Here is a 22,896-nt window from a genome sequence, read left to right as displayed (position 1 = left end):
AACTATAACTCTAAGAGGAAAAGGATCTTTCTTCAGTCTACTTTATGCATTATCCATTTCACTGTTCCTGTAGAACCAGCTCCCCCACTTTTTCTGTGGGCCTTTCTGAAATGCAAAATGATTAGGACTGGAGGGTTCAGGGCTTCAATCATCATTTCAAACCCATCTTACTTTGCTGTCCAGCAGTAGCATCTGGAAGTCCCCACCATCTGAAGGCTAGTTGCCTACATTAAATAAGTTGTTGATCTCAGTCCAGTTCCTAGTGGACAAGATTGAACAGGCCATGTAGAGACTGCACAGTTAGTGGTGGTGTTCCTCGAAGGCTAGGGTTAAATCTAGTGGCAGCGTGGAGAAGTTTACACTGCTGGTGACAGTGCTGCTATACCTGTTCTTGATTAATTCAGCACTAAGATTCCTTTCCCACCCCCACAGAAAGGAAAATCAGAAAAATTCTGTTCCTACCTTTAGGGATAGTTATGAAATTAAAAGAATTAAAAAGTTAAAGTTTGGTTGAGAAAATAATATATTTGCTTTCAGGTTTGTGGCCAGTAAGGAAGGGGCTCTAATTAGCAAGTAAAAGGCGGCCATGAGAACAATAAATAGTATTACTTGTAGTGTGGGAAGGAAGTACGGTTCAAAAATTAACTAATAAAATAAAGAGCTGCAGTAACAAGAAAAAAATATGTCTTAAGAGAAACAAACACAAACCTTCCCACTGTTCTGCTGGTGAGCAAGGATTGGGGGAAGGAGATAAAGGAAGGCCTTGGAGGAAGGAAAGAAAGAAGCAAGGAGAAACTGCTTCAAACTGGACTTTTGCTAAAACTAGCGAGTTAGCTGAAGGGTATAAAGAAAAGCTATGAATCTGAAGCTTCTTTGTCAGACCCTACCTGATCATGCTGGAGCACACCAGGATAAGACGGTTTTCTCTAGGTCTGGCCTATTTGTAAGTATACTGATCACATGCTTATGAATACTTTGTTACTGTATTGGGTGTAGTGACTGCTTACTTTTAGGCTGTTAGGTACGTTTAGAGCAACTGTATAAAACACCATTTGGCCTTTGGACTTAAAGGAATTTATGGTTAAATTAGTGTCTGGCGGTCTCCCACATTAATATTAATAATTCCAACATTACCAAAGCTTTCCTTTAACATGGGCTCTTTCTGTTCATCCTCATCTTCCTCAGACAATGGTGAGAAAGCAAACCTTTGGAGAAAAGGAAAAGAACGAAGGCACCATAAGACAGACGCACAAAGTCAAAATATCTTACATAAATGTCATTTTGAAGAGACTGATTTCTTGCCATTTTTATCATTTGACTATTCTGGACAGCTCACTCTAATTGTAAGTTAGATTTTTGATCAACCACAAGCTGAGGTAATTTAAGTACTCATACCATTCTTCTTTTTTAAATAAATGTCACTAAGGAGAGCCTATAAATCTACAAATGTTGCTTCCACTTTCTGAGGTCAGGAGAGAAACTACAGGAACTATACTTCCTTCTCAATATATATATACATACACACACATACACACACATGGCTGGAGAAAAGTTTAGCAAGTGACCATGTAGTACACCAGGACTGCAGGAAATGCTTTCTTTGGATAGACTTGACTTTAAGAATTCAAGATTACTTTAAGAAAGGTAAGACGCATTAAACCTTTGGTTGTTGGCAGACGGCCTCCACAGAACCATGATGACAAAAAGGATCATTGAGAACAACAGTCGCCAGATGGCATCATCCACCCACAGCTCCTGCCAGTCCTGTCAAGAAAAGTACGAGAAGTAAAACATGCCAGGAACAGAGAGAATCCATGCCCTTAGTCCTCTTTTTCTTTTTTTTTTTAAACTGGTGAACTAGAAACACCTGTGATAAGGAGTAAAGTTGCGGTTCTGTACTAAATGGCTTCCCATAGGGTGTAAATTTCCATGTATTAAGACTTCACTGTATGCTCCTCCGCATGAAGGGGACTCTATAGGAAGAGCATTTGCCAGCTTCCCCAACCTCACTTCCCCTACCTCCAAATCCAGATTTTAAGAAAGGAAGTAGTAATCATGGAAACCACTTAGGTACAAGATGCAAACTCACCAACTGACAATCCACCAGCCTGAACTTCATGGTGGTCCAGATGATAAATACAATAGATGCTGAAGGCAAAAAAAAGAACACTTGGTAAAACCGGTGAGTCAGACACGAATGCATGAAGCTTGTTACCTCTTAGATACTCTAGTGATAGAAAAACTAAGAACTAAGTAATCACTCCCTCGGGACTTCAAAGGCAAAAGTCTTTTTAAGCCATCAACAATTTACTGTAACTTTTCCTGTTACATCCTTTTCTTCCAATCACAAAGGGACAATGATTCTCCAGAAGTCATCTCACATCACTTAATTCAGCCACTGAAATTAAGAGCTGAATTCAGTGTTCTTGTTTCCCCAAAGGCATGCTTTCAACACCTTGTCCAAGACATGGCAGGGAATGATCCCCCACTACTTCCTTCTTCCCCATGGGACTGTTTTTTGTAGAATTACATAAAACTTCCTTCTAGCAGCATTCTAGACAATGTAACAGTTTTAACATTTATGAAATCTAAAGTTCTTTACAAGCTACATCCACAGCAATAGTGAAGAATAGTCACCTCGAGCAAGCATACTTGCAATCAATTAGAACACAATACATTGCATGACTTACACAAAGAAAACCCCTCCATCTTATGAAAAAGGCCAAGGAATCTAATGATTGTACAGTATCAGCAGAACCTTGTTTTTAAAAAATTTCATTCCAAAGACCTTCAGAGTGAACTGCACGTAACTCAATTTATCAGCCTTCAGAAAAAATTAAAAGTTAGGTTAACCCAGTCGGAAACTGACCTTATGACAAGAAGTCAAGATATTTCAGATCAGCGGCTTCAAATACTATATGCTATCTCTTAAAAAATGAAAAAATATACCTCACGTAAAAAAGTCTAAGCTAAACCTCAAACCTCCATTTCCCATTGTCATGTTACTTTCCTTCTTCTAGAGAGACAGATTAGGATACTGGCATTCAAAGACATCAGGCCTCTTTATCATCAATTACAAGTACAAAATATTTTAAAGTAACCAAGCCTCCCACCCACCATTCCTGGAATTTAGATCTTATTACCCTGAACCAAAAGCAAGTTTTAATGCAGAAGCTAAGCGTTCCCCATAGTGGGCTTTAAAGAATGGGTTGGGTTTTTTTATACTGGTTGTATTTTGGAGCGGCTTAGTTTCAGATGCTGCCAAGAATGTCAACCAAACCCATCTATTTAATGGGCACATTTTGTAAAACAAGTGTCAAACATCTCAGTCCCTTATAAGAGTTGAGTTAAAAGCAAACTGCTCACTGCCTGGATAGGGTTTGTGGATGGGTGAGAAAAACTAGGAGTCTGGTAGCATTATTAGGTATGTCCTTGATGTTAGCTAGATTTTATTTGATGCAAATAGGTACAAACTTTAAATTGCAATTTCCCATCCCAAAATAGCCTGCCCTCTCTTTTCTAAAATGAGCAAACATTCTTTTTCACGAAACCACTCTGCTCAAAGATTAAGCTGTCAGCATGGTGGAGCCATAACACATCTTAAAATCCCCTATTAACCAATACAAAGTGGTACTGCAGTTTTGGAGGAAGCCACTACCCATCTCAGCAGCAGCAGCAGATTTCAGCATGGGATGTAGCTGCTAGCAAAGCATGAGGATTGTCTGGGGAGAGGAGGTGGGAGAGGAAAGGGGACCAAAATGAAAAACTCCAAAAAACTATTAAGCTTAATCAGATAAATGCTAATTTGAAGCTACAGTTTATGGGTAGTCAGAAAAATTTGTCAGAAGCACACCACTATGCAAGGCTGAGTGTTCAAGAGCAAACACTGAAATGCCAAAAGGCCAATAAACTGACCCAAAGAACAGCTTTAGTAAACTAAACCAGACCCATAATACCTGGAAAGTAGACTATTTAGTGAGGAATGGAATCCACAGCTCACCTGCTACTGCCAAGATAAGAGTGTTGGTGAAGTGCCGGTAAAGAGAGAGTTTCACAATGTTCCTCCGAAGTTTTAGCAGCTTCATCGTTTGAGTCAAGCTGATGAATATGTATGGCAAGTCAAGGAAAGCAAGCTTAAGAATCAAGTTCTTGATAACAAGTAGGATACAGCTTTTGTACACATCTCAAGCAACACTGTCATGCCATGCAGACATAGTGCCCCTACAACCTTTTCTAACAGCAGCATAACCACAGCGACCCAGCCCTCCCGCACAGCAGTAGGTGGTCATCCAGAGGCAGTGCTCCTGAACAGTAGTTTACTACAACAAGTTTTCCATACCCATCCATTTACATCACCCAGCCCCATCCAGGCCTAGTACTCAGATATCACCACATCAGTAAGCTAGCCTGATGCAAAATTTCACAACTATACTCCAACTACACTACAGTAGCTCATACTCGCAGGAAAACTTTACATGCATTTTGAGAAGAGAAAAATAAGTTTAAAACCTGGTCATGAGATTAATATAAATGGGCAGCACATCCATGTTCGTCTTTATCTACCTTGCCTGCAATTTTAATTGTACAATAATCGAACTTGTGTTTAGACAAAAGACTGACATAATTGTAAGAGGAATAAGGGGGTTGCCCTGGCCTGGAAAGAGAAAGGTGAACTTTGGCATATCCTAATTTTTCAGGTTTGGTAGTTTCGGGAGCTTATATTAAACCTAGCCAAGTCCTAAACTCAAAGGGGTCTCAGCGCAGCAGAAGACAAATGGCAAACGTGGAAGAGGAGGCTGGGAAGACGTTTAGAAAAATGATTCAGAAAACTGCTTAAAAAGTTAATTCAACTCTTTCTTGTCCCCAAACTACTTTATGAGACCTGCAAAGTTCTGAGAAGAAATTTTAGCACTAGTGTTGTCAAAATAAAGAGTTTTCTACCAGTTTAAAACAAAACCAAAAACCCAAAACCAAACCACCCCCAAAAAAACAAAAACACCCACAGTAAGGTCAGGACAGACCATAGTCCAAAAATTGCTGTTCTGACTACTGCTTCAGTACAACTTTAGAGTAAATTCACATCAATAATCAGAGAACACCACAACACAAAAACTACATGTTTACTATGGTAAGGGCTAGGACCTGTTTCAAAACCAATTCACAAACCTCCATTGGCAATTTAAATTTTGTTACACAAGTTATGGAAATAGAGCTTACCTGAACCTTTAGGCCACAGGGCCTATGGTAGCTGTTCGACAAAAAGATGGCATGTCATTCAAGATGGCAAAAAATGTTTGCTGCAGAAAGACTCCCTGAAGACCAAACTCCAAAGAAAAAACACTGCACCAAATTAAACAGTGAAGAAGGATATCCACCAGCAGAGAGCAGTATCTAGGAAAGCCAGGGGAATAAAAGCCAAGGAGGCAAGATCATTCTGTGCCTAGAGATAAAGAAAAAGACCCAGTGAGAACAAAATGATTGGGAAAGCAAAGCACACACACCCCAAAAATCATCAAGCATTCAGTCCCAGGTTATCATTTTACCATCAGAGAACATAAATACAGAACTGGAAAGCTAAGAAGACCCTATGCTTTGCTGTTGAAGCAGAGGGTCTGAATTAGTGTTCACCACAAAGGACAGAGTATTTTGTAGCAGAGTTAAAAGCAGACAACGCCACACACAGTTCTGATCCCCACAAGCGACTGATATGGCAAGAAGTAAGTTTTTAGAGTCAGGTGAGTAACTCATTGAAAAGGCACCGCTAATGAGCAGACAGCCTTGATGGTGCTGCGCTGCAATAACGACACTTCTTACAGAAAGATTGTTATAGATCTTTGCAGGTACTGGGTTGGTGCCAAAGACCACATGGTTCCACTGTTGAGCACTAAATTTAAACAAAATGGCACAAGTTGATGGAACCCACTAGGAGAAAACATAAAGGTGGGATCAACAGTCCTCTTGCACATAACAAAATAACATCCTGAATGAATTTGTGTAAGAAATTCACTTGTACTGGTCTCTGCACCAGGCACTGAACATTTCCTAGAAAAATTAGTCATATTGGGCAACTTCTGAAAGGATATCCACAAAATAATACAGGCATCAATCACTGATAGACCCAAGTTCGCTATCAGAGCCATAGCGCCATAGAAAAGCTGAAAGGGTATCAAATAAGAGACAAAGTCAAAATAAGCTGTCCCAAGAATTCAATCAAGTCAGGTGCAGAACCAAAGACAAAGACTCTTCTGATAGGTAAGTTTTAGAGTGTGAAAAGCAGCAGTGCCACTGCAGGACTGATATTGTCCTAGTGAAGCCGAACTCCATCGACCTAAAAAATGACTACAATAAAAGCTTTAAGAATTACAATAGTCTTCATCGGGCTATTAAAATATGCACCTTGAAAAATCTGCAAGAAGCACCCATTTCTATTTGCCAGCGTGTTTTTTTCACTGCACAAGGCCCAGTGAAACCTCCCTTGACTAGTAGGCACAAATTCAAAACTTTGTCAATTCTGGACCCAAAAAAACCCACTTATTTTCAAGTATTCCTATTTCAAAGCACCAAAATTATTTTCCATTGCCGAGAATTAAATTTTGGGGAGGAGACATGGCAAGAAATTGGGAAAATAGCTGGAAAAATAAAGCCTTCTCAACAACACTCCACAACTGTACTCTCCCCCCCCTAAGGTGCTGGGAATTTCATTCTCCAAATTTCCCTATTATAGCACAACCCAAGGATACTTCACTACATTACAGTATATGTAATCACACAAGACCAACAATTGCTACATCTGTGGCACACATGAAAACACAGGTAAGTGTCTACTGACCCCTGTGACTCTAAGGACACCTTCCATGCCAGAAAATAATAAATAGAGCACTCCAGCCGTAACTACTTTGTGAAGAGTGACTCCAAGACGAGGCCTGCAGGGAAATATAAAAAAAGTGAAAAAAGGTAAAACACACACTTTGGCAAAAGGCACACGATTCAAGGTTTCTCATCACAAGTTATAGATCTAGGAAGTTATTTTGTCATGGTGCTCTAGCCTCATGGTGTCATGTTAGGCTTTGTCCAGGCTTGAATTTAAAGGTGTGATTTTAAGAGTACAGTACAATGAAAGTTTCATACGCTATGTGTAAGATAAAAACCACTTCAAGACCCAGACTTAATTTCAGACACAGAAAAAGTTTGTCTCACACTTTATGGGAATTTATAATATACATACACAAGTGGTCTTCTCTAACCGCTTTTTGAACATTCAAAAGAGTTTTAGACTCTTTCATTGTGAGAGAATGGATTAATCTCAGTCTAGTCTAAGAACAATAACATCCCCAAAATCTAGTTTAACATTTTCCTTTCTTGGCTTCCGTTAATCCTGGTTCTACCATCTTCTGAAATACTTTTCATTTATAGAGTTATTCTGATCTCTATGCCAAGCTTTGTCCCCCATTTTCTCTCCCCTTTAGATTACACACATTTTAGTGCCTTTGGTCCTTCATCATAGGTCTTATCATTTAATCCTTTTGCATTTGTTGCATCCTCTCTAGTTTTTCCACATCTTTCTTAAGAGAGATCAGAACCAGAACTGCATATTCCCCCAAGTGGGTATCTAAAGTCATCCCCACCCACTCATCTCCATACTTCCTCCCATCTCAAGAAGATTCAGCAAATGCACTTAAGAATAGAGTTATCTCCACCTGTTTTAGCCCCGTTACTATCCACATTTAAAGGGTTTAAAGAAAATATTTTGAATGAATGATCACACTTCTACCATTCCCCATAACTCACCTACTTGCTGATATTCTCCCTCTCCTGGACACTGAGCACTTTGTACTCAATTATATTCACTGCATACTAGTATCTGTTCATGCATGCGCACAGCCTTCACACGCATCTGACTACATCATGGAGAGTGACAGCGTTAACAGAATCCATTACTTAGTGCTGTCAGCAGTTTCTTTTTTCTTTTTTTTTTTTAAACAGGGTTAATTTTTAACATTTTCAAGAAACATTTAATTAAGCTCATATGCATTACGAAATGTCATTTTTCAGTAGATAGGTCAGCTTCCTCTCTAACAGGGTCTCTAATTTGCCTATTTTAAAAAGAGAAGAGTGTTGAACTACAGAAAGATTTTTGCCTTCTCTCTCTTTAAAATTCTCTTTCCATTCTTGGTTCCAATCGTTTTTGTATTTAACATTTTACTTCATTTTGTCTCACTGCAGCATCCATTTTCCAAGTTTGCAAATAACATTCAAATGTCATTTAACCACTTTAAAGAAACGTGTTCAGCCTGTAACATGAGATGAGGTTGTTACTCACTTAACTATCCCGTATCCCAGGCTCACGATGATGACCAGCGTTCGAGCCAGTGAACGTTTCACTGCAGAAAGCAGCTCTGCAAGTATCAGTGCACCTTGGACTACCAAGAACAAAGCACAAGAAACTTGGTTACTAAACATATAATTCAGGTTCTGAGTAAGTGCTGCAGATAAGAGCAACACTACAGTGGTCAAGACTATTCCAAGAAACTCAGGCAAATTAAAATGCATCAGTGTTTTTAATCTTTTTATTATCTACTATTGGAGCAAGCTTCCAGGAAGAGCTGAATACTTCATTCAGCACCAAAGGAGTTAATGAGAAACTTTTCTCAGAAAATGTCTGTATGCATACAGTCTATATAAGATAGATTAGACAAAACCTACCTTTAAGTATCTTCTAGCAGAGAGATGAACTGAAGGTTATTTCAGTCCCATACGTCACCACAGGGTATACACAAATCATTAAATCAGACTGAATACCTAATGATCTTAATCCATGTGGAAACAAAATATGGTAATGCCCTTCCCCATTCCTTCTTGCAAATACTTTGGATATAGCCCTTAAGCATCTCCTGGGCATTAATACCATCCCAAGTTGTCAACTAACAAGATCCTCTACGTTGTGGATCAGGACGTCTGCATGTAAAAATTCTGTAAGACCATGTTGTAGTTTCACTCACTCAGATCCTTCTTTAAGATCTTGGTGCGAAGCCCTGTGCTAGTGCATCCCACCTAGAACCCAACACACTCCAATCAGCTTCAACTGCAATCTGACAGTGAGTTGGTACAGTAATTAATTTTGGTTGCTACCAGCCTGAGCCAGATTATAATTAGTGATCTAGATAGGTGAAATGTCATATATCCCAAAGCAAGTCACACAACCCATTAATTCACAACCCAGCTCTGTCTATAACTCAACTTGTTACATCTAGATTTGGCAAATGTAATCTATTACCTTGTGTTTTAAGGCTTTTTGATGTACTATAGCACAAACTTCTAACACATAAGGATGTACGGGTGAGCAAAACAGCACAAGTATCAGCTTTAAATTAGTTTAAGTCAGATCCTAAAATGTTTTTGAAGTATTTTCTAAAATACTACATTATAGATTCATAGAAATGTAGGGCTGGAAGGAACCTCAAAGTTATCTAATCCTTCCCTCCACACTGGGGCAAGAAGTAGTATACCTATACCATCCATGACAGATATTTGTCTAATCTGTTTTTAAAAACCTCCAATGACAGGGATCCCACAACCTCCCTAGGCAACCTGCTCCAGTGCTCAACTATCCTTATTGTTAGCAAGATTTTCCTATACAGACATAACCTACATAACACATTGAATTTAAGTCTCAGAGAATGTCAAAGCACTTTAGAAACAGGATTCAATTATCCCTATAAAGTAGGTATTATACCCTTTTTACAGATGGGACAAGGAAGACTGAAGACTTCAGTTTACTAACTTTCCAGAGGTCACCCAGAGAGCCTGTGGCACAATTGGGAACAGAACCCAAAAACGTTGACTACTTATTCCTTGTTCTGAGGTGCCCAACTAATCAAATAGTTATTGAATATACATTACCTAATTAGTTATATATTAGGATGAGTCATTACCCCCTTACCTTGCCCATGACAATGGGTATGACTACGTTACAATCAGAGGGGTGACTGCAGAATATGTAGAGCTAGTTTTGATCTAGCTAGCTCAAACAATAACAGCGAAGCCACAGCAGCACATACTGGTTGATCAAATACATATCTAGGGTCCCGGAAGGGCTTGTACAGCTCCTAGTGCCGCAGTTCCACTGCTAGACTTATTCAGCTGGCTAAATCAAAGCTACCTCAGGATGTTGACATGTGCTGAGTCACACTTCTGACAGCAGTGTAGATATACCCATAATTATAAGCTGTCCTTGATACATACCAGATTCTCCCGTGTAGCGGATGTTCTGGAATTCTGCATAGAAGACTGCTTTCTCCAGCATTCCCAGGAAGATAACCGCACCAATCCAGAACTGGATCCTCAGAAGGTCCCGCCAATAACAGGCTGACCATGCAAGCCACAGAACTCCAAAGAACACATATACGATACACATCACCATGAAAAACTATTATATGAGGAGGGAAACAAGGAAGGGATTAATAGAATGGTTAGACCCAACATCATTTCCACGGAAGTTCATGGATTTAATACAGCTCTATTTTCTTGGTAAAGCACAGCAGCTTTTGAAATGTCTATATCCAACTACTGTGGAAAGTTTAAAAAAAGTTCCACTTCACATTTCTTTCCTGGGGTTCTGTAACATTCTGGAGGCATGGTACAAATTTCTCACTGCCAGCAGATGGAATCAATGTAATTGAGTTTGAGTGATTCCATTCTTATATAAGAGGAGCTTCCCAACTTATTCTCGGCTGATTCTTCCAAAGGAGTAAAGCAAATATCACTAGCCTAAAAAAACTCCAATTAGAATCTGCGCTTGTACAAATCATCCCCCAAACACCAAGAAATATTACCCCCCTTGCACCTGTTTATTCGTGTAGTTCCAAACTTCTCTGTCACCCTTAAGGGACATTTCAGAAACTTTCCTGAATCTATCCTGGAAAGATTTAATGTAAGAGGCAGGCTTATTTCTCATACCATTCTGTAAAGCACAAGTTACGGGGTGATTATTGGAACCCTCCCCTCCCAGGTAGGAAAGGGGCTTGCTTTTCATTACAGATCTGTTTGGTCATTTCCCCCAGTCCCAAAATCACCTTTTGACACATGTGGCCAGCAAACAAAGTTTTTGACCAAATCTGAGGTCATTCAAAAGAGGTGAGTAAGACACAGGACCTAGAAAAAGTCTCAGAAATTAATCACAAAAGAATGTTCAAACTAACACTCTGCTGTTTTAGGTCCAAAGTGACTTTTTTAAGAGACTTAAGTAAAGTCATCAAGATCTTTCAGACACGCATTGCATAGAAGCAAACTTGACATGTTGAAAAACAGATTTCATAAGTTATTTGATGGATTAGAAACATCAGAACACCAACCAGATCATGGTGAACTTCCAATAGATCATTGAGGCTCAATGTGCAAGAAAGATGAGGATGAAGACAATAAAGCACATAAAACAAATGGCCACTCAATATGGATCAACTACATGGCCAGAACAAAGTGGGACAGCATAGGCACAACTGCAGTCTCTCCCTGCAGTGAACTGGTTTTTAAACTAGGCCATCGAGAGACAAACTGCAGAACCTCAACGCACTTCCTGATTAGGATAGGATTTTCTTCCCTATACACCTGCATGTCCAGGTTAGGCATACAATTCAAATAGAAGCTACCTAGCCACAGCAGCTTCAGTCAAGGCCCTCCATCACAGGTGCCTTCTAGACTTAAAGGCCCTTTTCCTGGATCTCTCACATTGGGTCACTCCCACAGGTTAAATGAGCCTTAGAAAATTCTGCTGGATGCTTTTTACTTCTGCAGAAAGTGAAGTGTGCAGCATCTCAATCACAACCAGAGACTACTGCTTACCCCCGCCCAGTAGCAGAGATCACTGCAATCAGACTAAAGACATTACTTTTTGTCAGTCTTTTCCCAAGGTCTCTATAAAGGGGATTAACATTTTGTTTAAGTCCCTTTACTTCTTCAGCCAGCAGGAAATCATTTCATCTCCTGGAAAGAAACAACTAAGAACTGAGTCAGCTACAAGCTGAGTTATTCGGTCACTGTCTGGTGACAGTGAAGAACAGTAGGGGGTGGCTACCACTGAAGAGCAGAAAAAGCAATGACACTCAAAATGGTAACATTAAGCAAAAACAAAGAACAATGAGTTTCCCCAGATGACCTAAGACAGGAGAGTATGTACTGAAAGTTGCAATTCATGAGTGGATAACTATACTAATGATACTGTTGCCTTCTGTCATGACTAGTGTACAGCAGCTATGTTATAGCACTCAGACAATAAAAAAAATTAACCCTGGAACATGCTAATTCCTGAACTTTGCAGAGTAGGGAAAATACATGAAAAACAATGTTCTTTATTCATGCTGAGCCACTAAGTCACTGTGGTTGACTACACTGCTCAAGAAAAAAAATTTACTGGGATTTATGTCAACTCTGTAGGCGAACTAAAGAAAGCCAGTTTTACTTACAATCATGAGAGGATAGTCTGCAAGAGAGAGGTACTCATATGGACCCTTCAGTTCCACAGTCACTGTCAAAACACAATCCAACTGGTTTGAACAGGAACCAAAAGCCACCTAATTCTGACATCAGCACAATAACAGAGATATTCCAAATCTTTACATAGTGCAGCACCTCTTAAATGTAATTTGTACTTAAATCACGAAAAAGATTAAGCCTTATATAAAACAATGAATTACATGCTTGTATTCAAAATGACATGCCCTGTTATACATCGTAGTCGTTAGTGAAAAGTAAATTATATTAATTTGTGCTACGAAGAACCTGTGCAGACTAGGGCTAGTTCAAGACAACATTTAAGCCTTAATTTTGAATTTCCTTATTTTTCCTAACTGCCTACGCTCTGTAGCCACTTTTAAAACAACTGTCATGCCAATAACATTTTAATTTAAGATATGCTAAAGAGTTTAGTATTTCCTCAAAGGTGTGCACATGGTTCCAAGTCACTGCTAATAGCAACTGCAAGGTGTTAATTTTGATCTTGCAATGCTACATCACTTGAAGCCTGGCTACTCCCATCTTTTCATCTTCTCTGAATGTGTATATATCTCCCCTCACTATATGTTCCATTCTATCCATCCAATGAAGTGGGCTGTAGCCCACGAAAGCTTATGCTCAAATAAATTTGTTAGTCTCTAAGGTGCCACAAGTACTCCTGTTCTTTCTACTTAAGAGTGTTACTATAAACAACTACATTAGTTGGGTGTTCTTCCGAGATCCTTACATGGAGGGACAATACTCAGAATTGAATTACTGACGACTCGATAGTTTCCACCATTAGTCTGACAAAGCCCAAAGCTGTTATCCTCCTGATACCACGCATGGCTCATCTATTGCCTTAGGCTGAGGGGAGCTGTAATGGAGAACGTAATTGTGTGTGAGATAGAAGATGGAAGTCTTTAAACTGACACTAGGCTGCACAGTATATATTACATAAAAGCACCTAAAGAATGTCTGATAAGAGCATTCAATAAGTCAAAAATAAATAAGAGAATGAAAGATGGCTATATACAGCTTACTTGTAAAGAGACTCTCTTTTGGATCAGAGGAGGGTGCCATTATCTCCCTCCTTTTCATGTTGATACTAGACTCCTTCAAGGCTGAAATCCCAATTTGCACAATGAAGATATATGGCCCATCTTTCCGGGTTTGGATCACAGCATTCCTTGCCTGAAAAACAAGCTTCCAGATGTATGTACAGACCAACACAGAGCAAATCAGATCAATGCAAAACTAACATCTTCTGATAAGACTCCTGAAAAGATTTTAAGCAGGCACAGTATTCACAGATGAGGCTACAACCACGATGTTCTCCCCCAAAGCCCTTATGCTGGGAAATATATGAATACGACTACATAACACGATGGGAGATGTCCACCTAGTGGATATATATTAATACTTTTCATTCAATCTCCGACCTGTTCTCACACTTGTAATACACTGGAGCCAGGCTCCTAAAAAAAAAATGTGGTTTATATGCAATGCACTAAAAGTTAGTAAAGCTAATCAGACAGACTACCACAAAAGCTACAGTGATGTCAGAAAAGAGTCGCTTTCCTGGGTTCAGCTCCACTAACATTAACACATTCAGCAAGACTATTTTGCTTCTTACTCTCTGAAAGCAACAGCAACAACAGAACTATACCGAGTTATTTGGCTTTGATAGTAGCAATTCAAATTGTATAACATGAAACAGCAAATTGAGATGGAATAAGAACTTTCCATATTGATCATTTGCTGTAGAAATTACTATTGGCTGTGGGACATCCCTCATGCTTACAACTCAGATCTGCCAATAAATCAGATATTTGAGAAGACAAAATTATCAATGATAAAAATCTGTTAAAGCTGATATAGATTATATACCAACATTAGGGTGTTAAAAATTTAAACCTAACTTGTATTTAATTTTATTTCTGATAAAAACCAGTCTGACCTTTAATGGAATCCTGAGAGAACATGGACTTAAAAGAACTAAACATTTCATATGAAGAATGTGGAACACCTAGAACTATTGCCAAATTACCTACGTTCCACATAATTATTACACGATGACACGGCTAAAACATATCTAGCTTCCATAAAATTCAGTGTAGCAAAATTAATAGCACTACCATTAATAGATACTAAAAAGGATTTGTGCAAATATAAAAAATTGTATTTAGACCTGCTAGATTCCACACCACCCTTTATGCCTAAAATCCTCAGATACTTACAGTTTTCTCTGCCACCATTGTGTGGTTTGTTACATTCTCCTTATCTTTTAAGCTCTTAAAGACATAAAAAGCAGCAATTAATCAAGATTCCAAAAGCTTCCCCCCCACCCACACCACCATCAACCCCATTTTAAAATCATGTACACCAAAGAAAAGTAATTACCTCTTGTTTTTCATCTGAGAGGTGTTCTAGGGGAATATACTCTTTATAGAAAATCTTTAGGATAAAAAAAAATATATATATATAAACACTTCCTTAGAAATATAAAGACAAGTTATACCAGCAGTGCTTCTGCTGTTAAAATTAGATTACAAGAAAGAAAGCACATTCTGAAACATAGCAACAGAGGGTTAATTTACAGGGAGAAGCCCTTCTCTCATTTCCCTAACCCAAACTCTCTCCACAGCTGGGATAAAGCTTTGTGCACTTGCTTAGACTACTCCTTTTAGGAGACAGAATTACTAAATACAACAGGTTTCATTTTTTAGAAATGAACCGACATTTAATTTGGGGAGTAAAGAAGTTAATTCCCATAATAAAGTGTGCACCACTTAGAGAGTTCTAGGCACCTCCCTGTGAGAGGTAACTCATGAAGAAAAAGTTGGACCCAAGCCCTTTTATTTCTTTATGCATAAAAGAGTCCTGAAAGGGTGGGTTTAAGTTGGGTTGTATTTGCAGATTTTTTTTTGCTGCTTGTTTTTTACATAAGAAATTCAGATCTTGACTACCCAGAAAGATAGTACAGCGACTGGAGAACTAATGAAACTACTACTTTAGAAGACCCTGAAAGCTAAGCAACTGAGTGTGAAAGAGTCTTTGCCAGACTGTTTACAATCGTTTATTAGCTGATACACATTGGGAGAAAGGATGTCTTTGTTCAAGATTTCGGTTGTGATTTCAAAGGCGCCCAAGGAAAAGTCACACAGGGTATATGTCTACACTGCAATAATACATCCACAGCTAGTTGTGTCAGCTGACTTACACTTGGGGTGCTTGGGCTGCGGGGCTACAAAACTGCAGTGCAGACAGTCAAGCTCAGCAAACAGCCCAAGCCTGAAGATCTACACTGCAATTTTAAAACCCCAGCAGCCTGAGTCAGCTGACACAGACCAGCGATAAAGTGTTTTATTGCAGTGTAGACATACCCTTATGGTCTTTTGAAAATCCCACCCTTGCCACCTTGGCCATTCTATTAATATATGGCCTCCTAATACATAGCTGAGATGCACAAGAGCTCTTCCAGTAAAAGCAGAGAAAACAGTTGACAGTTCTGATATTTCTAAATGTAAAAGCAGGCAACATATTTAAAAATGTGTTTCAAGCCATCTTTATACATCAAAGTAGTTAAAAGAGCACAAATATGATTTTTAAAAAATCCTTTTCCAGTCACCTTTAACTAAGCCTCATTGCTTACTGAGTATGTCAGATTCAGTAGTTAAGAGAAGTTTCCTGGTGTTCACTACAGAATGTCCTTTGTTTCAACTGGGAACAGTCTAATACAGATGCCAAGCTACACATTTCTCCTTGAATCTCTATGTACAAACTGTTAAACAAACAGTACGTTTACTGACATTTGGTATTAATAGAGTTGTGCAGATTCACGTGGCAAGATACAACTGGTGTAGGGCGTGTACTTGAACACTCCCCCTGGATTCCTTTCCACAAGCACATACCTCCACGTGTCACTGCCCACTTGGGCCCTCTTCTTCCCCCTCTCGTTTGGTCTTATGCTTTAAGTACTCTTTTACCCTTTCACTATGTGGACTTCAGTTGCTTGAAGTTTCTAATTTATCGACAATGTGTTATATAATCTACCTAGCCACCTAGTCTTTAAATTTATGTTTATTTAAATGTTAGTCTTGTACACTCACCTGGCAAAAAGCTGAGGGTATTATTCAGCAAGGAATGTAAAGCCCAGTTTTCTGTGTACTTCCCACAGCCCCCCCAAAAGCAGCACCCATTCTGACTACATGGACACACCCACAACCTTCCCAGCAGTGAGCTCTATGCCATTCCCCAATATGGAGAAGACACAGTGTTGCCAATATGGAAAACTCCACCATTTAAGTCTGCTTTTTGGGGCCAGACTTTGAACTGTAAACATGAAGTAAACCAAAACAAAGAAATCGTGATTAACAAATAACAGACAACCAAACAAATTATATATACACATAAAGATACATCTTCTCCTCTTTAAGGTAGGGGATATGTACTCATCAGCTAAGGCAGCACCTGTAGTTGCAACAAGCCCAACTGTTCCAGTAGGAATCATCCCAATCCTTTCCTCTGAATGTGGTATTAGAGAACATGGTGGGATTACAAAGCCTTCACCAACATCATACCTGTGGTTTGAAGAGCTCAGAACAGTTGGGGAAGAAGAGTGAAGCCATGGCGTAGGATCCTGACCAACCCGTATGTGCTTCAGCAGTGGTTCCAAAATAAGACACTGCTTGATCATCCTGTCAGACACATAATATAACTTATGTTTTAGCATTTGATATATAAAATGATTTTTCTCCGCAGCTAGAAAAATTGGAAAGTAACAATTTCTCTTAACGTACAAACATCTATGAAGAGAATAGGACAACAAAAAAAGTATTTCCCATCCTGTCCATACAAAATGAATCCACCCAAGTTAATTACAAAGATATTCATAGTAAAAACCCCTTCCATGTAAATTTAGAATGGGGATCAAAACACATCTTATAATTGAACTCTCCGTTCTCTAACCAGAGAGTGGCAACTAGTTCTTCCATGATTTTTTAAACATAATCTTACACAATTATATACATACAGAACTGAATGCCAGTCTACAAAGTTATTTTCATTAAAGTTGCACTGTAAACTATAAATATACAACATATATTATACAATACTAATAGTGAACATTTGTTACCATATAAAAGGAACCTAAGTTCAGAGCTAACTTGCTTAATAATCAACTGCACCTGAAATAAGATTGTACCACTGGTTTAAAAAAAAAAAAAGAGTCAACATGGCTGTTAAGGCTTCAAGCCTGCAAACATTTACACCTGTGGTTAATTTTAGGTAGATGAGTAATCGGGATGAAATCAGTGGGATTACTTATATGCTTAAATTTAGAGGAGAAGCGTAAATCTGCAACATGGAAGTCTAAATTATTAAAATACCTTAGACAGAAGAGACTTTAATATAATAAGTTATATTCAGTACATTTTATGAACCTGAGAATGAAAATTAAATAAACAAGAAAACTATCACAAAATGCCACACAGAAGTATCTAAAGTTGTAGAAGTTGTATGTTCTACTGTATTTGAGAGACAATAGCGTTTATATAATGTACAGACTTGTAAATAGCATTTGCAATGGGGGAAGAATTAAGGTTGAATACAAACTCAGTTTAGGTATTTGCTGACCTTGGAGTGCTAAATTCTCTAATTTTTTTTGTACTGAATATTAAGTGTTTGAGTTTTTAATCAGAGTTGACGGGTTTGTTTAGGTTTTTCTAGTTGCTTTTTATCCTCTGCATCTAGATGAAGAAAATTAGTGTAAACACTCAAGAGCTACTGGCCTGATCCAAAATCCACTGAAGTCAATAGAAAGACTCCCCTTGAATTCAATAAGCTTTGGGTTATGCCCTCTGCATTTCCCAGTTACCGAGGAGTCTTATCACCAGAGTACAGATGCCTTCCACAGAACAGCAGACTGACAGGCATGAGATATAAATGAAATATCCAAGCTCAAATCCATTAAGCCAGGGGTGGCCAACCTGAGCCCAAGGAGCCAGAATTTACCAATGTACATTGCCAAAGAGCCACAGTAATACATCAGCAGCCCCGCATCAGCTCTACTCTCCCCCTCCCCCAGCGCCTACCACCCACCGGCTGCCCTCCTGATCAGTGCCCTCCCTCCCCACACCTCCTGATCAGCTGTTTCTTGGCGTGCAGGAGGCTCTGGGGTGGGGGGAAGGAGCGAGGGCATGGTAGGCTCAGAGGAAGGGGTGGAGTGGGGGCAGGGCCTGTGGTAGAGCCAGGGGTTGAGCAGTGAGCACCCCTCAGCACATTGGAAAGTTGGTGCCTGTAGCTCCAGCCCTGGAGTTGGTGCCTATACAAGGAGCCGCATATTACCTTCTCAAGAGCCACATGTGGCTCCAGAGCCACACCTTGGCCACCCCTGCACTAAGCCACCATGACTAAAAAAAAAAAAAATATACCATGCAGTTCCAGATGATTCTTACCCCAAAGTTGGAGACTTCATTGTAGCAATCAGAATATCTAAAGTACCAGGTAACATTGTAACCCTGCAAGGGATCACAAGCCTTCTCGTCTCCTTCAACTACAAGGAAAACAAGACAGAAAAAAATATAACAAGCCTTCATATGCCAGGTTTTCCCCTAGCTGTTAATGGACTAGTACCATATATAATGTTACTCCCCTGCCCAACTACAATAAACAATGAAGAATAATATGCTTATTCAAACAAGGGACCAGCAGCAGAAGAGCAGAAAGTGTGTTCTTCTGAGACAGTCACTATTGTTCAAAAGAACACAAAGTGACCCATATGGAGACTAGAATTCCACTCATTCTGATGTTACAGGATTCCATTTGGGTGACTGAAGATGTGTGAAATTATTCTTTAACACAGTGTCTTGGATTCTATTGACAGCTCTGCCACTGACCTGTTGTGTGACCATGGACAAAATTTCATTTCTATGTGCCTCTGGTTCCCCTCCTGCCCTTTGCCTGCTCATTTATTTCAATTGCAAATGCTTCACAATCTGTCTTACAACACTCACTTACAGCCCTGATTTCTACACATTACTCTAATGCAAATTAATAATTATAATAAGATTTATACAGAAATAAAGAGGGTCAAGTACTAAGGCTCTAGACGCCCATGCCTTAAATTTTTAAAAACACCAGCCATCCCTCTCACCAACATATTGGATTTCTTTCCAAGGCTTGCCTCCACAGCAGCCTGCATAACAGCCATCTTGCAGGGTGCTATAAAGTTCAATGGAACTTTGGGCCGTTTTGGACTAGTGGGGAAAGCCTATTCCTGAGATGATGACCCCTCACAAAGAACACTATCATCAGCCACCTTGATTAAATCAAGGTGGAGTCAGATCAAAGTGTAAATTTTTAACTGTGAGGATAATTTAACCATTGGAACAATTTACCATGGGTCATGATGGATTCTCCATCAATGACCATTTTTAAATCAAGACCGGATATTTTTCTAACATATATGATCTGTGAATTATTTTGGGGAAGTTCTATGGCCTGTGTTATACAGGAGGTCAGACCAGATGAAGATGATGGTCCCTTCTGGGCTTGGAATCTATGAATCAAATGGCTCCATTGATTGCAAATGTAGCAATATGGCACAAGGAGAGGTGGTCTTCTCGAGTATCAAGTCCCAATTAAGACTTGATATATCAAAACCAGCATCTTCCATCTGGAAACCAGTAGGTAGCCAGGGCACATCATGGAGCACCAGTAACGTGTGCTGTCACCAAGTACCACTAGTTAATAGGCAGCTTGCCGCACTCTACACAACCTTACATTTCCAGATTGACCTCAACTATAGCCTCATGCAGTCTCAACTGGAATAATCCAGTTTTGAAGTGACAAAGACAAGGATCACTGCAAAAGGATTTGCATTTGAAAAGAAAAACAAAAAACAAGAAAACCAACCACAGTCTCAGTCTCCTGGCCACACACAGATGGTAAAAAGCTCTCCTGGACACTGCTGCTATTTGATCCTCTAACAGCACCTGAAGACCCCATACTATTCCCAATGAAGGTGGGTAAACAAATGGTAGGAACACACCCTCAGTCAAAAGGAGAGAAATCATCTTCACCATATTATCCAATTGCTTCCCCCAACTCACCAACTGTACCTGTCTTATCTAGACTGAGCATCAGCAAGCTGGCTTCCACCACTGCCCCAATCTTCCTCTGACACTGGCCTATCATGGCTCTATCAGGAGACAGTGACAGAGCTGAATGTCATCATCATACTGAAAACACCGCAGCCCGTATCTTCTGACTAACCCTCCCAACAGCCACACATTCAACAGGAGGGGAGACAAGACAGATCCCTGCAGAAGTCCATATTATGGTACCCAAAGGAAAGAGAAGCAACTTTCCCATATCACTTTCCGGAAATATTTAGCCAAGAAAGAAGGAAGCCACCCAAGAGCAGCACCATCCACTCCTACTGCAATTTGCAGCAAGTTAACACCGCCTTTTAAACAAAGGTGTCAAAGGCTGCTAACAGATCTAACAGTATCAGTATGGGCACATGATTTTAATCTACCAATGTAACCAGTTTAATATCTTTGGATAAGTCCGTTTTACAAGCACTTTCATCCAAGTATTACTACATTGTGATGACTACTAGGTTGAGTAGAGACTAGCATAACAGACTCATCCACCAAAAGCACTTACACTTCAGGAAAACTGTAGTGTTGCTGAAGAGAACCTTTTCAAAATGAAAAAACTTCTTCCCCTGCAAAGACAAACAAGTAAAGAGAAGAGAAAGACAATTGGATAGCATTAGATCATTTAAATAAGTAAACACTGCTTTCTTTCACCCAGAATTTCAAGCACAATAGTCAAGAGAACCCAAACTCTTGCAAGAAGTAGCCCAACTGATTTAATATTTATGATTCTTCCACCCCCAATTCCAACATATCCAGCCACACCTACAAAAGAGCTCTTGCAAAGGTGTATTATTTAAATCAGACTTTGCTTCTTTGTGAGCTATAAAAAAGGTCTAGGTTTTGTTTTTTAAAAAGGAGTTTTAGCCCTAAAACTAACAGGAGCTGTGATCCTCTCTAATTTTGCTGGAAGACCTCAAGGATTTCTCAGAGGATGTTAACTGTTAGTTTTCACAACTTGGCTGACAGTGAAGAGAAGCTGATTCTTTAAAAGAGATGTCCTTTCACCAAGAGCTTTTAATCACTAATGTTAAACAGGTATAAAACACAGTTTAGCAGTCTGATAAGAAAGCCTTCCTCTTCTCAAATGCAGTTTTCATTTTCTAGACTCTTTTGAGGTCATTTCACTAGCACCAAAGACAGTGGAGTGTCTTCTGGACTATACAAATGCAAAACAGGAGGGGCCAAAAATAAATAAATCTAAGTTTTCGGCCCTTCTACACAAATCGAAAGAAAAAGGGGCCCAACAAGCCCAACTCTGTTCCCTTTTGAAGGTCACCTTTAAGTCTAGGACCATATTATTGAGCAAAGACAATGGCAAGACTCTCATACCCCAGGAAAAAACCCAACAGTGCACCGAGCAAACGAGCAGACAGCCCCGCGCACACGCTGCCCCGGGCGGGCCGGCGTCAGCCCACTGCCACCCTGGCGGCGCTTCGCCGGGACACCCGCAGCGACACCTCCGCCTCTCCCTGCGCCGGGGCCCGCCGCACCGCAGCCCCCTCCCGCCCGGGGATAGGGCGGGGCAACGTCCCCACCCCCGGGCTCCGCGTCCCGGATCTGCCCCGCCCCCGGGATCCGGGATGGAGCGACCCCCCGGCCCGCACTCACCATGGGCACCGGCAGCCGCCACTTGGAGAGCTGGGCGGCGCCGGCCGGGCCCGGGAGCAGCAGCAGCAGGGCCGCCACCGGCATCAAGCGGAGTCGCCGCCACCAGCGCCGCGGAGCAGCCATCCTGCAGCAGCGAGCAACGAGCGAGCGAGCGAGCGCTGAGCTGGCCTCGCCCCTTCCACGCCTGGACTGCAGGGCGTGGCTGCTGGGTCGTGTCACTGCCGCCAGCGTCGGGGAGGGGAACGGGGGAGGAGATTCTCTCCACGTAGTATTCATGCGTCATCACAACCTTGCGAGGCAGAGAGATGACATCACTCTTGGAGCAGGTTGTGTTGATGTGCTGAGGTGACATCATCTTGTTGCATCCCCGCCAGGGGCGCACAAGCAGTGTTGTATCATCCTAGTGATGTCGTGACATCAATTTGTATTGGTCCTGTCCCACCATGATAATAGAGTTACTATATCCCAGCAGGTATCTAAATTGTTAGAGACATACTTGCTGACAGGTATTTTGAAATAAATTATCCAAATAATTGAAACTGGCATGATTATATAGTGTTATTTTGACATAAAACATGCAGAAGTTTAAAATAATGTGTGTAGAATTTTTAGGCACAGAATTTCCCTAGGAATA

The 22,896-nt window shown here is 40.2% G+C and overlaps 1 protein-coding gene across 4 annotated transcripts in view; it reads right to left on the bottom strand.

The window, feature by feature from the left end:
* Positions 1 to 22,406, bottom strand: part of TMEM87A (transmembrane protein 87A) — a 30,380-nt gene extending 7,974 nt beyond the window's left edge. For 2 of the 4 annotated variants that reach the window (XM_024197447.2, XM_024197449.2), the window contains exons 1-16: positions 22,263 to 22,406; positions 21,160 to 21,220; positions 18,945 to 19,042; positions 17,070 to 17,186; positions 14,890 to 14,943; positions 14,727 to 14,780; positions 13,530 to 13,680; positions 12,459 to 12,520; positions 10,243 to 10,426; positions 8,321 to 8,420; positions 6,830 to 6,923; positions 6,084 to 6,155; positions 4,001 to 4,109; positions 2,090 to 2,148; positions 1,661 to 1,764; positions 1,135 to 1,205 (exon numbers count right to left, since the gene is read on the bottom strand). In XM_024197447.2, the coding sequence (XP_024053215.1) occupies positions 1,135 to 1,205; positions 1,661 to 1,764; positions 2,090 to 2,148; positions 4,001 to 4,109; positions 6,084 to 6,155; positions 6,830 to 6,923; positions 8,321 to 8,420; positions 10,243 to 10,426; positions 12,459 to 12,520; positions 13,530 to 13,680; positions 14,727 to 14,780; positions 14,890 to 14,943; positions 17,070 to 17,186; positions 18,945 to 19,042; positions 21,160 to 21,220; positions 22,263 to 22,385 (1,513 nt within the window). In that variant the 5' untranslated portion in view covers positions 22,386 to 22,406. Of the gene's footprint in view, positions 1 to 1,134; positions 1,206 to 1,660; positions 1,765 to 2,089; positions 2,149 to 4,000; positions 4,110 to 5,371; positions 5,441 to 6,083; positions 6,156 to 6,829; positions 6,924 to 8,320; positions 8,421 to 10,242; positions 10,427 to 12,458; positions 12,521 to 13,529; positions 13,681 to 14,726; positions 14,781 to 14,889; positions 14,944 to 17,069; positions 17,187 to 18,944; positions 19,043 to 21,159; positions 21,221 to 22,262 lie in introns of all 4 variants that reach the window. The other 2 variants (XM_024197448.2, XM_024197450.2) reach the window with 1 other exon arrangement.
* Between the last annotated feature and the right edge of the window lie 490 nt (positions 22,407 to 22,896).

The sequence above is a fragment of the Terrapene carolina genome, unplaced genomic scaffold (genome assembly GCF_002925995.2).
Source record: "Terrapene carolina triunguis isolate 2854851 unplaced genomic scaffold, T_m_triunguis-2.0 Scaffold96, whole genome shotgun sequence".
Taxonomy (NCBI): domain Eukaryota; kingdom Metazoa; phylum Chordata; order Testudines; family Emydidae; genus Terrapene; species Terrapene triunguis.
The sequence above is the reverse complement of the archived record's forward strand: the minus strand, read 5'-3'. Positions and strand labels throughout refer to the sequence as shown.